The sequence below is a fragment of the Amblyomma americanum genome, chromosome 6 (assembly GCF_052857255.1).
Source record: "Amblyomma americanum isolate KBUSLIRL-KWMA chromosome 6, ASM5285725v1, whole genome shotgun sequence".
Classification (NCBI taxonomy): Eukaryota; Metazoa; Arthropoda; class Arachnida; order Ixodida; family Ixodidae; genus Amblyomma; species Amblyomma americanum.
In genome coordinates, this window is record NC_135502.1 from 21,110,122 (window position 1) to 21,131,284 (window position 21,163).

Genomic DNA, 21,163 nt, shown 5'->3' on the forward strand with positions numbered 1-21,163 from the left:
ATGGTCGCGCGGGTTCTCCAGTCTACACGCAAACGGAGTGAAACTACAAATATAAGCTACATCTCAAAACACGCCACGGTTGCCTCGTTACAGATTCCGCACTGCACAGAAAACTAGCGCGCCGTACGGACGGAAGCGTTCGCCGGCAAAAGCAGGGCCATTTATGAGAGCCAGGAAGAACTGAACAAGGAAAGAAGGAAGGCAGGCTGCCACGCTTTGAGATAATGGCGCGAGCGTCCATTGGCGGGGAGCGCAGTTGGAATCTGCTTAGTGGTTGCGTTGATGGGCGTCACGTCGGCTTCCGGCAGGAACGCGTGTGGCAGAGAAACTGTTGGACGTTTTCTTTTTTCCTCTCTGTCCAACATTGAGCGCTCCTTTGGCACTGCTGTTCTTTTCGGCTTTTCTCTTAGAATCTTGATATCCTCTTTTTTTGCAGGCCACACAGTTCAATGATGGCATTTTTCTTTTGTTCTGCTCTTGAAAAAAGAAAAGCGTACCAAGGTAGAGTTTAGTGGAGACTAACGTAACACCGTTGGCACTGCAGCGGATACAGAAATCAGCTTCGCAATAGCACCTTGCATAGCAATAGATATCAATGAGTTAACGGCATTGAGGTTTTCCATCGAGACCGAAGTGCGGTCGGCAGCCTCTCATTTAGAGGGAGCGTGTACAGGGACGTAACGATCTCAAGGAAGAAAAAAAAAGGGTTGACGAAGCGCGTGCAGAGGGGATTGCACATGAAAAATTACGGGACGATCAGTCATCTGATGCGACAATTCTGCGAAAACAGTTGGATTTACATTGTAAGATTGCTTTGGTGTTTTTACTTTAATGAATGCTTTTGCTCGAAGCTTCACAAAACACGCGACAAAATTTTCCTGGGAGAGGAATGTTCGCGGAGATGGGTGAGCGCGTGGCGGACGGTGTTTTGTCGAGAGTGGAGGTGTGTTGAAAAGTGACGTTGGGTGGAGGGTTCGTGTGGGAAAGTGGCTGGTGGGTGGTGCTTCTAGACAACTGCTAACTTAAATACCGCGTCTTTGAATTCAATTTCGTCGCCTCCTTCTCGCTCTGCCTTTGCATGGGATTCTAGTGACTGGTGGCCTTTTGGAGGGTGGGGATAGGTGGCTTGGTGGTGGGTGGCGTTTCTGGAGGGTAGAGTTGGGTAAGGGCGCGATGGCTGACACATCAGGAAGGTACAGGTGGGCAGTGGTGGCGTGGGGAGGTGAATTCACGGTGGTGCTGGGTAAGTAGGCAGCCCTCTACTTAGGGGACGTGCGATGGGGAGGTGGCTGGTGGATGACGCTTTTTTACAAGGCGGTGGTTTCACTCTCACAGGCTACAGATAGACGCTGCCTTTGTAGCACTATGACATTAATACTGCTTGCGCCTTAAAAGTGAACACACACTTTGAGGCCCCTTGATTTCAAACCTTCCAACACCAGTCCACTATCTTCTTGTAATATCGCAGTGGGCACCGCAAGTGGTAGCGAGAAAACTGCAGCAAACGAAATCAATCCGTGCTAAGCTTCGTCAACTGGGGAAGGATTTGCGCCTGTTCCAAGCGCCTGAAAACCGTGTTGTTTTAATCGTTACTTTCTTCACAGCGCATTCAAGTACCTGCAAATATTCACTGAGCGGGTGGCCAGTTTCTCGCTAGCGGCGGTCGCGTGAAGTGCAACCAGCCGCACGAAGGGCAATCCGTTGCAATCCCGTTAACTGTGGGCTTCTAAATCGGAGCCGTGTCGCAACGGGTGTGTGCTTCGATCGCCCTAGAAAAGATACCAGTTGCGCAGCCGACGATCCTTGGGCGATGTAATTAAATGAGCACCGCTTTTACGATTTGTTTCCGAAATCATTGGATCTTACTACCTCGGAGCTACCATGCTATCAAAGTATTCCCGCCGATTGAATTCATCGAGCAATCACTGGCGGCACCGCTTAAGTGTTTCGTCCGGGAATGGAATAAAACGAGCGTAATTAAAAAAAAAACAAAAAACAAATGCTGCCTGGAGTGGCAGATGATGCTCACTGGATCACTCTTCCGCCCTCCCAATCTGCTTTGATTACCGCTCTAATTTTGTACTCACTTATTCTGATTGCCATTGAGCAACCCGCTCGTATTTGTTTCGCAACAACCGCAATCGTTGTGTAATGACAGAGAACGTTTTCGATACAAATGGCCGTCGCAGTATTGCACGCACATTTCCCTGCAGCCATGAGGAAAATGTCCGCTTGTGGCCTCTGCAAACTAATACACCCTCCGCACGCACGCACGCACGCACGCACGCATACGCACACGCACACGCGTGCACACACAAACACGCACGCACACGCGCACACACGCAACACTAATCAAGAATATTTACAGCACGTCTGACAGTTACTGCTCTTGTTAATCCAAAGATTGTCGGTTGTAAAATGTGCATGTTGATGCAAAATCCACCCTGTTGCTTCCTTTGTTTTTTGTTGGTAAGTGAAAGTTTGCTCAAATAGACATTTTACTCTCGAAGCCATTACACATAGCGGTTGCCGTTTCGCGTAACTATTACGTGGCAGTGCGAACTTATTCATCAACTTCCGTAAAGACTGATTCTCATGATCTATGTTATTATCTCTGGTCCATGTCGTTAGATACATTTAGAAGATGTTACTTAGGTATTCGGTTTGTATTAGACCATTGTACTGCAACATTGCTTTCTCCTTCGTATTGATTTTTGGAGCATAAAAACACTTAACGCATCGGCTGCAACCTCCTGTGAATGGCTGACTTGCGGAAATGATGGCCAGAGTTTAGAGCCTATTGCCCCTGCGGCCTGCCTGATGGACGCAGGGCCTGGTTGTCGAGGGAATAGTACGGCTGCATTTAATTGCATGATACCATCAGCTACATATAGGTACAAAGAAATGTTAGCAATTAAACGAACGCAAATTGAACTTTCATCCGAGGCAGGCGTCCTCAATAGCCGGCGCTAAGGTTATCCGCCATTCAGCAGGATACAGCTGGCTTCGCTTGCATGCACTTTCTTTTAGTCGTATTTATTCCTTCCGTGAATTCTAGAGCATTCTCTGTTCTTCAGAGCGATCTTTACGACATCGGTATACGCTGCATAAGTACTGCAATAAGGTGTTTGTCTGTGCTAGTCGGTACATGGTACTAAATGAAGGCACAGCGCACGAAGGACAGGACAAAGAAAGAGACAAGCACAGCGCTGTGTTTGTCTCTTTCTTTGTCCCGTCCTTCATGCACTGTGCCTTCATTTAGCTGCATAAGTGTAACGCCGGAATCTCTATGTATGAGTCGTAACTCTCCCTAGCACGAAAGTTTCGCAAACTTACGCTGATCCGCCAGTGCCCGTTAACAACCAAATGAGAGAAAGTGACTTATTCTGGGAACTGCAAATGTAACAGGCTTAACGTGAGCCTGGCTAAGCCATTCCGCCAAAGCGGGCCACCTAAAAGAGTGCGCGTGCCTTTGTTCTGAATGGCTGAATTAAGAGAACAATGGCCAGAGTTAAGAACCTATTGCTTCTATTGCTTCGCCGTTTCTTTATATCTTTCTGCGGCAACATGAAGGCGCCTTCGAACTTCCTGTCAGCATTATCAAAGCGAGCTTAATGCTTGGGCGCAATTTCCTGCCTGCGGTTCCTTGCTGCTAGCTGCTGAGCGGTAACCAGTTCATTCCGATTGCGTGCAAATCTATTACTGTTTTTTGGTCAGCGAGCTTTCGTTAGTGATCCACAATAAAATGGACTGTGAACTCTGCCTGATTCCAGTAAACTAATGGGATTAACTATAGGGGGGGGGGACCACCCTGAGCCTTACGATTCCATTTGTTTACCTGGGGCGATCCACAGATTTCCTGTAAATTTAAATTGCCGGCATAATCTGCCTATATATTATTCAGTTCTTCGCTCGAGAAGCTATTTTATTTTCACGCCTAGAGTGCATACGTTTCAAAACTTCGTCTATTCGTCATTCCTACTGAACTCAGAGGCAATTGTACAGTGGTATATTTTCTAGGCAGTTGATTATAACGCTGTCTTTTCAAGCTCAGCACGCCACTCGTTCATCCCGCATGTTCTTCTCTTGAGTTCTTCAGATTTTGCTTACAAACTATCTCCAGCGAAGGATACCAGTCTGAATCGAATCACCACTTGCTCAGCACTGGTGAACCCTTGGTTCGCAAATGTATCCTAGTCACGTGCACTTTCTTTTATAAAACAGAGTGCGCTAGAGCACAGCTTACTACCTTTCTACGCGTATTCGTGTTTAGAGTGCTGACCACAGCGCGGACCAGGAACTTACAACTTTTCACCGACCTGTAATGTTTGCGGCGCGTATGTTCATGTTTTACATAGTTCCACTGAATGTGACGAAGTGCTTGGGCGTCACTTCAACAATGTGGGCACAATGTGCTCACTGTAATTCAGTTCAGTTGCAAAGAAAAATAATGCCAGTACTTTCACTATACTCCTGGACGAAAAATTAAACAAATAGCAGCACAGCGTCTTTTGTTCTCGGGTCAAAACGTTACAGAGAAATCATCCTTGAAAGTACCTGCTCGCGGGCTCACTTGTATAATGTTTTCATTCGTTAGCAGGCGGTCACGAGACCTTTTGTTCACAACTTACTTGAGATGGCGATGGAAACGTTGAGGCAGTTTGCGCAGGAGAAATCCCGTAACACATGACGCTGGTAAAACGTGCGAAACATTGGATAGTCCATTCCCTGAAATCTGTTTACGCCTCCTGGACTTTCGTAATTCCTTCACAGTGGTCAAAATTTCAGCTCAGGCTCGCGATAAAGAGCCTAGAAGTAGTTGAAAGATGCAGGAGAGGAACTATTGGTCACCTATTGTACAAAGTTTTGTACTCGAGAGCCGCTTATAGCAGATAGTCAGAACTGACCTCAACAATTCCTGAATACGCATAATAAAGCGGATCTCAGTGAGACCCTTAACAAGCTGCCCAGGCAGCATTTTCCTTTTAGGCACAAAGAATACGAAAATGTAGATCGTCCCAGATCAGGTGATGGCTCCGAAAAGGCTCACGTCTTCGTAACAAAGCATATATTAGTTTTAGGTTGTCTGTTTCAACAGCATTTAGTTATTGTTTAGAGATCGACTGGTTCTTCAAAGTTATTGTTTTTCCGCTCTCGATTTTGTTGACTTTGACAGCATTCCACTGTGTTCCTTGTGCCAGTGTATTACGTTGTCCGGTTGAACTGAGGGCGTAATGGAATGAAAATTCTTTAATGCTAGTTCATAAAATGGCTATCCTAATATAATTGGGGCGTATGAGTGAGTCGTCTCGCCCCGAATGATTTTTCAATCAATTAGGTAATATGTTTCGTAGCGAATGAAAGGAAAAATTTCTGGACAAGAGTAAAATAATTATCATGCTTCACCGCTGCTCCGGTAGCGAAGGTATTATTTCGTTAAAACGAAACGGAATTTGTTTTAGTGCTTTGCACACGGTCGGTCGCAACGGAGAAAAAGACGCACTTCTCAGCGAGAACTAAGAAAAGGTCTGAAGAATGTGTTATTTTACAATCGAAGACCTCAGAATTTTTCTTCTCATTGTGCCTGATAACAAATAATTCTAGCAGCCTGGTGATTTTGTGCAGTTTGATTTCATTGAGCACAAAGCATTCGTTTTCTTAGTTTGACTCTCTGCTCATGCGCCACTCAAATTTAATAAGACGGCTAGCGCTCGCGTGGGCACTCAGAAGAAAGCCCATCTTGGAGAGAACTGCACGGCAGCATTTCTCGGTCGCGTTTCGGAAGCTCACGAGCGTTCTTGGTATGCCACCCGCTGTCCGAGTGAGTTAGTGCGCTTTTAATGGTTGGTGACGGCTAGCCGCCTAGACGGCTAGCAGAAGAACGGGAGCTCTAGTTTGAGTATCTCTAAGTGCATTCTTTCATCACCTGTAGTGAATTACTTTGGATACGAGGAAAGTTCTTGCCATTTACTTACGCTTGTATGAAACATCGCGATCGGAAGCTTTGAGAAAAGTAAAACAGTACAAAGAGCAAATATATATACAGATTTTCTAAAAATCAAATCTAGGACAGTTTTCGTTGGAAAAGTTTATGCTGCTATGACTTCATTTCAAATCAATGTTACTGTAAGTGAATTTTATTTTTCACCTTTTTATTGGTTATATGTAACTTTCACATAATTTCTGTTGGAAGAACCGTATTCTGAGTCTGTCCTGCTAGTTTTTTTGTGTACATATTGCATGGACCCAAGTCTATCCGAGAAGGCTAAGGGCCCAGATGTTTCACATGTATGTTTTACTGACCGCATCCAGCGAACTAAAAATTGAATTGAACTGAAGAACAGGAAAGCCTGAAGCTTAGATGTAGTCTTCGCACTGTGTGGTTCTTTAATCGAAGTCTATTTTATGAGTGTTCATGAAGCGCTATGCGGAAAAAAAAGGGCAGCTAATGACACAGCATCAGGCAAAAAGTTTTGCTTATTGCTCTTTTTTTTATCTGTAAAGATATATTTATGCCCAAAAAACCCTGTTTACTCCCGTCATAGACTTGATGCGTTCAGGGATGCAATCCTTTACCCATTGCCTTGCCTTCGGCCCAAAAATATTCGCAAACATTATCAGTTTCGCAATCCCATGGTGGTCCGAAAACAAGAACATGATCTGGAATTTTGTGCCGGTCTATCAGGTCCCTCTCATCCTTGCGACAGAGTTCCCACGGCTCGCGAGCATTCCCCAGCTGTTATGGACAGTCTATTCTTCGCCAGACCTACTCTTTCGGTGCCGTTCTCTATTCTTTCGGGACAAAAAAAAAAATCAAATGAATGGAGCTTAGACATGAAATTTTGAATGGTTTCGAGAAGCCGAAGCGCCCTTGCATGATTAATGGCTGAGCGCAGCCTCACATTTATAATGCTGATTTTGCAGTTGTCAGGACATCATTTTTTCGGAACGGCGCGGTTCCTACCCGGAGCCTGGTGTGCATTTCGCCAGACTGTAGAACAACGAGAGAAAAAAAAAAACGCGTCTTTTACAGTTTGTCTTTTCTTTTGTTTTTCCCTGGCGTGCTTTATATGGTGCTTTAATTCTTCAGTTTATGGCGCTTTATTTTGATGTTTTGACTTTCTGCGGAGCCATTCTTCATTTGACCACGGAAGTGAAAGGTTCCTTACCATAAAATGAGGGGTACGAATGTTTGCTAATGCATTCGCTTCGGCGCGAAACAGACAGTCCCCTTTTAATGACTTTATTGGCCTTCTCTCGCGAGTATTTTCTAGCGATAGCAAGTTTCGATATTACGCTCATGAAGCCTCATTGTGTTTACCTCACTTGCAGATCCATCTCCATAGTCGCATCGTTACGGCGGTACGCATTTTGATACTCATTGATTTGGCCTAGAGGTTGCAGTGACATTTAGAGACGAAGCTGACATTCGTTTTACTCATAAGGTACCTGCCGTTAATATCGTGAAAAACTCTGGGTCCGTTCCGGTGTAGATTTTTTATTTACTTTGTGTTCGAGAAACGCGATTACTTCTCTTGCCATCTCTCATGTTTGAAAGGGCCATTTAGTGGGGTTAGACGTCCCAAGGATGATTAGTCGAATGAATCTGACGTCTTGTGTTTTTGTTTCTAGGCTGTACATTCGTGAACAAGGTTTTTTAAATACGTGAACCAATGAACCTGGCCCGTATGAGTCAGTTATGCTTTGTTACTGCGGTTTGTTGCTTTTCTGGCTTCTCTGTGAGTCGCTCGAAGTCGTCGGCTTGAGATGACTGCCTAAAAGGAAGCACCCGAAATGAATGCTGTTCCTGCTTCGAGGTCAGTCCTTGGTGGTCAATGCATCCCCTCCATAACCGCTTATATCCGCGGCAGCACCGCTTTGGAGTGTCCTTGGGATAATCAAAGGGTTCCTCACGTAGCATAATGACGTGTTTTTAAGAAACTTTGAGTGGCCGACACTCTTTCAGTTTAGCAGTGAGCGCCACAGAATACACGACCTGACTCCGTAAGTTCGCTCTGCTTTTGCTTTGCTAGCACTCGGTTCTCTCTAGTCTTTGCCCATGTTTACGAACTTCAAATGGTAGCGCGTCTCCGAGTGTTCAGCAAATAACCCGCGATTTAAAGTCAAATGCAGCAGTCAACGACCGGAAAAAAGAACAGAATAACTTAAACACTGAGTATTTTCCTGCATGCAGCCCATCGCAGATGGTGTAGATTAATGAGCAGTACGTAAAAGCTTGTCCAGCGTACGACCCTTGTCTTGAAAAGATCCGGCAAGGTTCGCCATCTTCGAGGGCAATTACTCAGCATCCTCCTCTCTCTCGGCCATTTGTTGCTTGACGGACCTCCAGCACACATTCAGTCGTTTCTCTTAGTTTTCTCCTCAATGGACCGATGGGAGTTGTTGACAGAGGCGTGAAAAGCAACCGCTGTTCCATTAAATATAAACGAAGCCATTTGATGAGACTATCTTTAACAAAGCTACTTCAGGCTAAGGCATCTGCGGTCAGAATCTATCAAATTACCCGTGTAGTGTTCAAGAGTAATTCTATGAGCCCAAAGGAGACAAAATTTCAGTATGTGCTCAAAGGTACCCCGGATAATGTTCAAAAGAATTGCAGACTTTCTATGCAGCTGGAGTGATTACAAATCACATGCTGGTGATCGCTGATGAAAAGAACTAACTTTGGCCTTCCTCAGATTAACGTTTTTAAAAGTGGACAATGCATTCAGGCATAACACTGCGCGAAATTCTTTCCTCAACCATTAGCACAACTTTGGATGAAATGTTGCGAATTCCGGTAGAAAAAAAAAAGGACGGACGAAAGGAAGGGAAGGGGAAAGCGGAGGAAAGCAGGATTTTCTTAATAAGAGTATAATTGCGTATTAATTATGGATTCCCGGCGAAGATCAAAAACAGAGGCTCAGACGAGCCATTAGTAGTAACTGTATGTTTTTCCAAAAAGGCTCTCAAATTCCGGGCAACGCGAGAATGCTTGTTGAAAGTTTGTTGTTCTTCACGCCAGACGGGGCATCGGAAGCATTACGTCGCAGTTCTACATTCCTGAAGAAATATTCCAAGAAGAGAGCATAATTGAAAAGTCCTAGTCACTGGGGGCTCGACCACTTAATACGCGTGCCCAACTATCGCGCCTTGTGCAGAGTGTTATTTCAAAGCACGCAGCCTAAATTCATCTGCATGGGAATTTTCGTTCTTAAAAAACCAGTTATTTTTTCTAGAAAAATTTTCGATTTCTTGCCGTCGAAAAATAAATAATCTTCAGAACATAGAGATAACGCGTCTATTATTCCCCGTAAGTTAAGGACGTCTTGGTATACTTCAAAAAGTTCCAGTAACGCTGCATTGATAGTGTAGGGTTTCAAACTGCGGTGTTTCGAAAGAAGTAAGCCGTTATAGCCCGTAATCTTGAACTGTTAAAAAAAAATTAACTGGAGTTGTATGCATTCCGTATAGCGATCGTATGCAGCAGGCGGTAAAGACGTCAGTAAGCATTTTTTTGTTGTTCTTCCGACGCCAGTTAAACAGAAAGGCCATGCTTTTGTCTAAAGTGTACACGTGATGCAAGCAGGAACCGGTGAATACGTGCTCCTGTGAGCCCGAAAAATGCACGTTCTCCACCCTGCTCTTTCTTTTTGTCTTCACACGTGAGATGGAAGAGCACGTCGCTATTCTAGGGGTTCGACAGAACATCGCATTCTGTACACACTAGAGAGCCAGCGCTACATGCCCACTAAGGAGGCCATGATGGTGGCGCGCAATTCTGGAGGTTTAGGAAGCGCATCGCATTATAGAGAGCTGAAGTGTCCGCACTGCAAGTCAGAAGCGCAGTCATTTGCATTGCAAATGCCGATCGCTGTCCAAAGTGCGGCTTCCTTTTAACTTTAGTCACTGCGCGCGTCTAGATTGATTTCAACCTCTGTTTTTGCAGCCAGTGCTTATCCAGCTTGGGAAAAAACTATCAGCCTTTCTCTCGCTCTTTCATGCCATGCTATCGGAACGTCCTGGGAGCTTTTTCAGTGATAACTATGCATTTTACCACTGTAAGCGAGGCGTCGATTCCAAGAAGTGCATTGAATTGCAGCGTACAACTTACAATGAAATACTTGCAACTCTGAAACATTATTAAGACGGAAATGGGTTGAATAGGGAGAGGCTTAGGCGCATTCCTTATATATGAAGTACCATTTGAGAAAAAAAGGTGTAGAAAAAAAAGGCGATGCTAGTGTCTTTGTTTTTCCCTTCAAGGAAACGTGAAACAAGCGTAGAAACTTAGCTTGTTCCTTTAGGATTTCATCGTGGCTTATCTGTATCAGCAGAATGATTTCTGTGTGGGATAGAAAGCAAATGCAACTTTATGACACAGGCGCTGCGCTAGATTGTTCGGCAGGCAGCAAAACTTCAAGTATCTTATTGGAAGCTTTGCTCCAACGCTCTTGCTTGCTCGATGTTAAGGCTTTTTCGAACATCGTGATGTATTTTTTTTTTCAGTGGAAGTTTTTCTATCCTTGTTTTCAAAGTTCATAGCAGCGAATGTTTAGAAAATTTGCACACAATGATTTTATTTGCGCAAAAGTGTAGACACCACTGGAATGGCGATGATTGCGATTTTCCTGGGCATAAAGGCGCGTCTAGCAGAAGCATGTGGACAGACAGGTTAATGTATTTAGTCAGGCACTCCATGTGTATCTTTCACACATGCACTGCACCGTGAGAAAGCGTTGGCATGCTGGACGTCTGGCAGGTCACCTGGTCTTTTCGCTTTTGCGCAGGCGTTTACCATCCGAGGACCGTATGCACCGATAAAAATCAACCATCTGCGCTCATACTCGTAGTTAATAAATTTGGAAGAAATAAATTATTCGATATGCAGAAAATAAAAATAGGTATCATGTGAGCAAACGTGTCATACAAAGAAGCACAAGTTAGAAATCCCTCGCTTTGCGTGCCTGAGATATGTTCGGAGGTTTCCATTTTTGAGCTCAGCTTACTTCAGTTTCTTGTGCGTGATTTAAAACCCAGCCTATATTCTGTATTTTCGCATCATTGCAAAATATTTCAGAGCGCATGTTTGCTGAAGTGTACAAAAGCCTCTGGCCAAGATCTGGTTAACAGCGGTACGAGTGCATGCACTGATTGATAATAGTGCTCTGGCCGCTGCCAACAGGAAACCGTGATGAACAGAATAATGAACTTCTTCATCGGCTGGTAGGTTTCATGGGAGCAGCAATGCATTGTCAAGAGTCGCTAATGCATTGACAAGGGACTCTACGGTGGAGAAATTGCCGGCAGATAAAGCAAGGCTAACCCCACCTGTAGCATTCAACACCTCAACTCAACTCAACTCAACTCAGACCTCAGTTGTGGATGTGCGCTCGCTGTGAAAATTTCATAAAACCTGCGTACACGGCACGTCGAATACGGTGTTCTATGTGCATGATTCCTGGACATCGTTTGTATTGGGGAGGAAAGTGTGCAGCATTGGTGATACTGTTATTGAAATCTTGAATGTAATGGCCCAATCATCTAATGGGTAGGAAAATCTTTATTTTAAAGTTTTTCCTTCGCTCACATCGAATAGTAATGACTGCAGCAGAAAACCAAAGGGGAATGTTTTTGGCCACAGCAGAAACACTAATGCAATAAACTAGAAGCCTGCCGAGAAGAGCTCGGTGGACATGTTGTTTGTTATAGTCGAATCTTATGACATGTGAAAAAATTCAGTTCATAAACAATTTCCCGTTGAAAAAAGAGCATGTGCAGAATTTAAGGGAGTGGGCGGAAAAAGTACAAATAGGAACACTGCCTGAGAACAACCAGCAGCACCTGAATAGCTGCAGAGAAAAGTGCATTAGTTTTGTTTGAGTATTTTTTTCGCGAAGAACATTCGCCTTGGCACTGCTCAAGTGTACGTCAAAAACGAAATCAATTGCACGTTTGGTTGCCTTTCGTATTTCTAGTAGCCACCAGCGAATCTCCGAACACGCTCTGCTTTGACAAGAATTGCCGAAATGATGCCCTGAGTGTTTTCATAAAATTATGAAGTGTGGTTCTTCTTCATAACATGTGCTCACAAATCTTAGGCCGTCAGAATACACGATTTTTTAATTTCCTCAATGATGTCATTTCATCATAAGGAAGTTGAAGCGTATAAGCGCTTCTAAACTGGAATTCCACTAGTATGGCGGCCGATTTGTTCATGAGATTGTTTTCTTGTTTCCAACCATGAAAGCAACTGAACAATGGCTGGATAAAGCGCCCACTAGTTTTAGCATCTGGAAACAATGGTGGCTCTGCATATAAACGCTTGTTCTCATAGCTGTTACACAGAATACAGTTCGGTATGGCAACGGTGCTTCGCTGTTGCTTGAAATGGAAAGCAGAAAAAGTGCTCACTTCAATAATAGCTGCGGCAAACGGTGTTGTGATTTTCACTCAACACGCAAGATATTCTACCCTGCACGAAATTACGATCTCTTTCTACAATGAAAGCATCAAAGCTCTAACACCGTTGAAGTCTAATTTTGGCTTGACGCTATATATATGTTCCTTCTTCCTTGCGTCCTTTTAATACGCCTGACGTGAAATGTAGTTTTCTTCCTGGGCACCTCTAATAAGCCTGGTCTTACGGCTACCAGTGCTTATTTCAGCCTTCAGCGGTTAACCTGATTTGGTAAGGCTGGCAGATGTTGCTTGCAGATATATTATCAGTTCGGACGTGTAATCATCTGCACACATAGCGTTTTTAGATTTCGTATTTCTCCGAGCACATCTGATTTCAACGTGCACCACCTCTATTGCGCTGCTCCTACAGTTATGTTTTAGCACCATGTGTCACCACTTCCGCATCCCTCTCCTCTCCACCCCCCCCCCCCCCCCCCCTCGTCGTTCTCTGCTTCCTGTGGCGACGCGCATTCATTATATACCTCGTCCGTGTCGCGCGGCTGTGCGTCGCCTGATAACAGCCAGGTGCGGCACAGACACACGACACTGTGTGGCTGTGAAAAGCACTTTTCATGTACGTCTGGCTAAATGCGCCGCAATGCTTTCACCGCCGGACGAGTAAACAACAGGAAGTTCAGGAAACTAATTACCTACTTCCGCTTGATTGGAATGCGAGTTGCCGGCGCAGGCTAGCATCTTGTTGTCTCATTTGCGTCGGAAACCACCAGTAGTAGCTTTGAAGAAAACACGAATAATAGTCAAAACTGGGAAGGATTACAAAGACCATACGGTTCATTAGGCATGGTCAGAAGTCCAAAAGTAATGATATATCCCGCTGCGGTCCTATAATTCATGTCCGGATGGCAAGATTGGCCTGTGCGGCTTGCGATAATACACTACACTGAGAAGTTTATTTAGAAGATAATCATTTGCTATTCATGTAGTGCTAATCGGGATTTTGAATGTGCAAGTATTGAGTAATCCCGTTTTTGCCAAGGGATGGTTGTAAAAGTAATCTGCTTTCTTTGAAAGTATACACCTAATATCTTTTCGTTCTCTATGGCCGATATATGTTGCATATGCACAACCCGCCAGGCGCAATGGCTCAGATTTTTTCTGCATTTGCCTCAGTGTCATTGATGTTATTGTAAATTTACATAGAAAATAAAAAGTCCTCAGGCGCTGCTTAGTTAAATTTTTGTCTAGTTTTCATGATAAGCTAACTCCCATCTTTTGCAGTTCAAAGTTATATCTAAGCTTCAGTACAAATGTAGGACGGAGATGTTTAAGAAAACGAAGGACGCATACGTTTACCTAAGCTCTAGGGAGGTCTGAGCAGATAATTATATACCTATTTCCCTCAAATCATGGGAATGAGCACGATATAGCGAGATATTCTCTAGGCTTCTTTGACTCAAAAAAATCATATAGTTCTTTCTTTCTATGTCGTCGTGGTAGGCAAAACTCTACACAGAGTTGATCTCTCAAAATCGATCCTCTGCTTGGCTGCCTTTACTTGATACATGTGTGTGTCTCCCGGAATTTTTATGCGCGGGAACAGTGATAACAGGTGGGACTGGTGGTGTGACTGTATATAACGGGTTGCAAGATGCGACCTGGTTAAGTCTTACTTGGTCTGTCAGGGTGGGTGTACTTCCATTCAATAAAAGAAAAAAACTGCGGTGAAAGCCTAATGCTCTCGTGAGGTGGCCAGCAAAGCTGACCTGTTCGCGGCGCCGCGGGTTCGAATTCCAATCGCGGCAGCGTTTTATTTTAATTTACTTTAGTATTGATATGTTTATTTATAATTTGGCTCTGATACACCGACGGCGGAGACGCAGCTGAGTTCACGAACGGGCGCTTAAGAGCTGCGCTTTAAAACAGAATTAAACAAAACGAATCTGTCTCAGAATACGATATGTATTTGTGTTGTGCTCGACGCCTTAAAAAATGCCATGGTTTTTTTCATTCCTCTGAATGCAGCTATAACGTAGTTGTAGATTTCAAGAGCTATATTGGGTTATATTAAGATAAATGTGCGCTCACTGAGTTCGTTTAATGACCACGAAAAGACACACCTATACGCGGTTAAAAACATTCTCGCTGTGAATGTTGCCTCAAAACTGCACGAAACGGAGAGGAGATATTTATATTTGTGACTTCGTGACAGCGACAAAAGTAAGAGGAATAGTAGAAACGATATGGCAACCAAACCGACTGCGTCGTTGTACAGTCGGTGCTTAGGAAGCCGTTTTATGATTTTGTCGCTTATTTTAGCGTCGGGCAGACCATTTGCGCGCAACAGACTGTATGTGCCGTGTGCGCTTCTGTGTGAAGGAATGACAATCCATGAATGAAGTGGCAGGTAAGCTCGTTGTATATTCTTCAAGGAAATTTCTTTCTCATGATATAAATACTCAGCATATATTAGCCGGGAAGTGTTTAGAGGAAATCACCGAATGCTTTGTTTTTGCGCCTTATTAAACAGGCGCAAATATTCGTTTTATTTCGGTTAGTAGCATTTCAGTGTGTTCTGATATCAGGGCCGGGTTTCAAGGAACTTCAGAACGATATGTACCGTACTCACGGGTGGCTTTGAAAAACGAAGTTTTTGAATAAAAAATAGTGAGAGCGTATAATCCTTACATGAAAGTCGAATAGGTTTCCCAAGTGTACCGGTTGGTTGGTCGTACTATTGGCAATGAATAAGCCAGGAAATAGTTCAATATATATATATATATATATATATATATATATATATATATATATATATATATATATATATATATATATATATATATATATATATATATATATATATATTGAACTATTTCCTGGCTTATTCATTGCAATTGCCATAGTTCAATATATATATATATATATATATATATATATATATATATATATATATATATATATATATATATATATATATATCAGAACATAAAACGCGATCAAAGAGAACTGCAGCTAGAAAGTAGACGCTACAAAGGGAATAAAACACGTACACGAGGCTGACTATCAACTGAATTTAATCAAGCAAACAAATGCATACAGAGTGGAGAGGAGGGTAACAGAGGGCGAGTGATCAGAAGTGGTGACGTCAATGGCTGAAACTACAAAAAGATAAAAAGATAGATAAAAACGCCGGATGAAATTACTGAGTAGTAACTAGCTAAACATGTTGTCCAGCTAATTACTGCTCTGTATTACCTTCCGGCACCGCGCTTTACGCTTCCGGGTTTAGTGTTTTTATCTGTGTGTATTCTCACCCTATGACGTGACTACTGATGCCCACCTTTGCGCTCTATACGTCCCCTTCTCTGTTACCCTCCTCTCCCTCATCTGCACTCTGTATGTGCTTGTTTGCTTGCATAAAATTCAGCTTGTCAGCCTCGTGTATGTGTGTTCTTCCCTGTGTGGCCTCTATTTGCTGGCTGTAGTTCATTTGGAACATGCACCAACAAGCTCAGAAACAAATTCTTATCTGAAACGTGTTTTCATCGTTTCATATTTATGTAAGTAAATGAGGAGGAGTATTTCGTTATGAAACGCAATTTGGAGGAAACAATAAAGATTTAATGCCTACGTATGAGGCATATATGCCTGATATGAAGAGATTTAGTCGTTGTTGCTTCAAGCTGTGTGTTCTTGCTATATTAGCTAAGGCTTTCTGCGGGATATTCTATGAATAAAAATATCGTGGTAACTGGGGTCTGAAATGAACTGAATAAAATCATTGATAAGTTTCTTTGCCTAAGACAGCTGCCTCATTTAAATTAATGAGTGCTCGAACGAACTCAATACCGAGATGGTCCGTATATATGCTAGGCACTGGCGCCTAAGAAGCGCTTTAATAAGCAGTGACCGCTCATTAAAGCTCTTTGCCTATGTATATTTGGTATATAACCTAGTAGTTATATGTATATATATATCAGTGGTGCTTGCCTGGCAGCTGGTCATTAGTTATTAAGACAGACAGGCACCAGTATAATACTTAACAACGCTTCGATAAGTGTAACGTTCAAGAAACAAAAGAACTTCAAGAAGGCCTGTCCATCGGCCGAAGCGTTGTATGAGATCTTTGTTTCTAGTGATGCTCACTGTATTAATAATCAGTAAACTTGATGTGGAGACAGCTTATAATCAGTGCATTTCCACTGCGAAAGCTACTTTCATGGCGTCTTCTTTTTCTGTAGGATGCATGAACAAAGCGAAATGTAAGTCTGTAGTGCCTATAAAAATAGAGCTGTAGGCAGCACTAAATGCGAAGGAAACGAACTACATTGAGGGAGTGGGCATAGTCAAGCTTAGATTAGAGTGCACGGCAAAATAGTCTTTTTTGACTGCGCAGGGAGCAATGTCTCCGTAGAAGTCACCGCTGTTGTCGGTGGCGACGCCTGGTTGCCATGCAACGTGGCTGCTGACAGCGACGAAGAGCGAACTGTGGGTCTCGTGCTGTGGTATAAGGACAACTCTTCCACTCCTGTGTACACTGTGGACGCTCGCTGGGGCAGCCTCCTCCAGGGGGCGCGACACTTCCCTGGGGAGGAGGAAGTGGAGCTGGCGGCTAGACTTAGCTTCGACGCCAGGCACCAGCCGGCCCTGCTACGAGTGGCACGTGTCGAAGCAGAGGACGCGGGTGTGTACCGCTGCCGTGTGGACTATCGCCAGGCCCGCACCGAAGTCACGCTGGCTGCACTGCGCGTCATTGGTGAGTGCTGTGCGAAAATTAAGCGAACGCAAGTGTCTACTGCGCGTACCTTCTACGTCTTTTTTTAAGTTATAGAGATAGTATTCCACATTCACCCAGTTTGTTCAAACGAAAGCCAACCAACTTGTTACTGGTGCAAGGACTGGCTAGAGTTCATGGATTATACGCCGCAAAAACTGAAGCAGTGACATCTCGAATAGCAGATTTCGGTAACTTTTTTACGAACGTACGTTCTTTGATATTTTAAAGAGACGCGTTTACGGTCATGTCAGGAGTTGTACTAAAGGGACAAACTTGAAAGCTCCCGTTTGTTTTCAAATATTGCCCTATTACACTGCCATTTCCACCTTTTATTGAGGGACGACTTGTTGCAAATGCTGAAAGCATCAAAAGCATCGGAAAGAAATGTGGCAGGGCTGGTAAAAGTCCAAAATACCGGTTATAGCCTATGCGTTTACGCTCGTTAAGTCTATATGAGAGAGCTTTTCGTTTGCCTTCACCTGCTGAAATACAAAGGAGGGCTTTGAAATTTCATCGTTACAACAACTTCAAACTAAAACACCGTTTTTATTTCAACACACTGTCAGCTTATTTTATGTGCCGTTGCGATGGCGTACTATATTTCCGACCGAAGTCATCTACGGTTGTAAGAAAGTTCGAATTGCAACCAATTGTTTCGGCTGTGTCTTGCACGTCCCTGTAGCGATTTTCACATCTGCGGCGCACATTGCACATCCTGCTTTTCAAGAAATCAGCAACTAGCGTCATCTATTGGCAGCCTCTAATGACCACTGCATAACGAAGTTGGAGTATTTTAAGCCTGTAATTTTTTTAAAGCCTGAGTACCGAGAGATTCTTCGTGAACATGGTGATCACAATGGCTAATTCTTCATCTTTGCTCCTAAATGTGACCCATAAAATACTTTCTGCATTCACACTGACTATTAACGTCGGTCTTCAGTATCAATGGGGAAAACCGAAGGTTCGAAATTCCGACAGCAATTTTCAGTGTACAGCACCGCCAGGGACGTGGTGGCAGCTGTGCAAAGTCGAGGCGTTTGTCCGTACTTCTGGGCTTCGTAATGGCCAGAATTCTGCAAGCAATGTATAAAAAGGAAAATGTATATTTTCATCATCTTTGCGGGCACTTGGGTTTCAAGGCTACCCCCAGCAGCTGCTCTGTCTTTGGTCTTTTCAGTACCTCCTCGGGAACTCATCGTTCTCGATGAGTACGGCCAGCGGCAAGTGGACGTTCTGGGGCCGTACAATGAAGGCGCCACAGTGCTTCTCGTGTGCGAAGTGGAAGGAGGTGAGCACTGTCATTTCGAGATGGTCGAGTGGGCAAGACTGTACTATTAATGTGGCCACGGTGCTACCATCTCTAAGCACTCGGGTCAAAAAGGCCTGACGCTTGCATTCTTCGCACTTGTGATGAAGATCATAAGAGTGCGCGTGTCGAAGTCTCAACGAATGCTATTCTAATCGATTGAAGTAGTTGGCACTTATTATCGTAAGGCTCTGCACGCATTGAGTAGTTTCACGAATAATTAAATATGGAGGTGATGGGAATGAAGGATTCCATGGCATGAAATATAAACCGGGAAAATGAGAAAACGGCCCGGAAACAGCAGTGCAGCAAAGACTTTACTAAGACGTGAACGCTCTAGATATACAACCATACAATATGATACCCAACCTAAAAACTTCAGCTTCGCAACAAGTGCGCAAAATAACAAAAAAGTGAGGTTCTCTTTACGTCCTCTGGGGGGGGGGGGGGGGGGGGGGGGGGGGGAAGGGGGTAGTGGAAGTAAAGAGACTAATACAAAGAAGAGAATTCCCCCTGTCTAAAATCTCTAAGTGCCAGAAGAACAGCAGTCGCGCACGGAATAGCACAACGGCTGCAAACACGTGAACGCAAAATCTGGATAGGTTTCATCCCAGCTCTGTACACTGAAAAAGCAAAGCCTCTTTTATTGATCTTCCATCAACCCTGCCCTGCGCCAGCTGCGCCCAGCCTTTCTCCGCAAATTTCTTCATCTCACCTGCACAGCTGACTCTGCCTCCTCCTGCTGCGATGGCCTTCCCTTTGAATCGATTTCGTTAATCTTAGGCGCCATCGGCTTTTAACTGTCAAAGAAAATAAATTTTCACATTTGATTGACAAGCCTACAGCCAAATATCCTCTTTAAAACAGAGACATTCAGCTCTATATCTTTAACTGGATATCGGTAATCCGCCACGTGTCATCGCTAAAATAATGAGCTGATTCTAGCGCATTGCAGCTTTTATTGAGTGCTGTACTTTGTACTTCGTAGTAATATACTAATAATGATAAACGAAGAGACAGCGCAAAAAGTGAGGCAGACAAATAAAAAACGGACACCAACTCAACACTGCGCTGCAACGCGTGCTGTCTTCTTCTCTCCATGTCTCTTTGGCGCTGTCTTTTTTTGTTCATCATGCACCGCCAACTGGCCCAAACCTTAACTCTATCACGGTACAGGCATATAAAAATTTTGCCCGCAGGCCTCTGGTCAAAAAGCTTCTTTTTATTCAGTATTAGGCGAAAATGCTGCTTAAGCAGCACAGTGCCGAACTCGTTCTGCATATTTTGAATATTCTGCAACCAAGTACGTGAGCTTTCCCAGTTTCACTGCCGCATTTTCCTCGTTATTTTAAGAGTAGTGCGGAAATGGCGCTTTGCAAAGAGAAGCGTAATACATTTCAGCTAGCAGCCCCACAAGCAATGGGTGGCAAAACAAAAAGAAAAAAAAGGATCTTTACAAGAATAAAAAAAACTTTTCTTTGCCACGAGTGATTGTTGAGAATGTAACCTTTTTTTCGGTCTTGCAGATATCGTGCAATAAATTTGCATGATGGCAAAAACGTTTTATGCTCTCTAGGCGCTTAGGAGCGTGGCCACAACGTCTAAAGAAAATAACAAAGGCTGAAGGCGCAGCGTTCTGGCGTCAGGATTCCTCCGAAGCGGGTTGTGTTTCTTCCGAGAAGCAAATTAGTGTGCCCCGAACTGCGGTCGATGGAACGCGGCTACAGCGCGCAGGCAGTCGCTGAAGACCTGGCCTGCTAGACATCGCGAAATAATTGCCCGTTTCTTGTTTTCCCTCGTACCGACAGGCTATTCTGGAAGTTCCAGTTAAGACAGCAATGTGGGCTCTCGCTTTTTTTTTTAATGGCCCAACTCCTCGTGTTGTCTTTTCCTGCTGTATTTATACTCATTTTCTTTCGCCAGCTCATTTTCTGTAACAATACCTCATAAGGATTACGCATTTGAGAAGTTTTGCGGGGCCTAGTGTACAAATGCTGTAGGCTTATGAGAGCGTGTTAGGAGATAGGTCATGCCCTCTGGCGTTTAGGAGTCTTGTGGTGACGTCTTACCTTCACCACTTGCTTTTAACTGACTGAAGAAAAAGGAACGCCGACCAAAAGGTTGTTGTTTAAAACGAAGACGTTTCGGCTTCCATACGGAAGGCTTCCGTACGGAAGCCGAAACGTCTTCGTTTTAAACAACAACCTTTTGGTCGGCGTTTCCTTTTTTCTTCAGTCATGAATATTCTACCCGACCAGACCAGATTTCGTCAGACTTTAGATTTCATTGCTTTTAACTCCTTGCCCTCTTATTGCTTATACTACAAGTCATGCTTTCTTTCAATAAAAGAAAACTAAACTGGACGCAATGATACAGAGTTGAGCAGCGCCAAGAAACACGAGGACAAAGACGAGGACGACATAAGAACAAACGAAGACGAGTAATATATATATATATATATATATATATAATATGTGGGTATGTGCCATCTTTTGATAGAATAACAACAACAACGAAGACGTCGTTGTCATGTTGCTTGGCGCAGGTCAAAATCGATGCCAAAGGAACTTGTCCTTCACCTTATTTTAATCAATCAATTATATGGTTTGAAAATGTTAAAGCTCCTCTCAGTTAGATAGCAAGACAACTGAATTTCTGAT

The 21,163-nt window shown here is 43.7% G+C and overlaps 1 protein-coding gene across 1 annotated transcript in view; it reads left to right on the top strand.

Annotated features, from left to right (window-relative positions):
* LOC144136436 (neural cell adhesion molecule 2-like) overlaps positions 1-21,163 on the top strand; it is a 46,669-nt gene that overhangs the window by 9,279 nt on the left and 16,227 nt on the right. The window contains exons 2-3 of the mRNA XM_077668749.1: positions 16,817-17,176; positions 18,375-18,485. Coding sequence (XP_077524875.1) covers positions 16,817-17,176; positions 18,375-18,485 — 471 coding nt within the window. The remainder of the gene's footprint in view (positions 1-16,816; positions 17,177-18,374; positions 18,486-21,163) is intronic.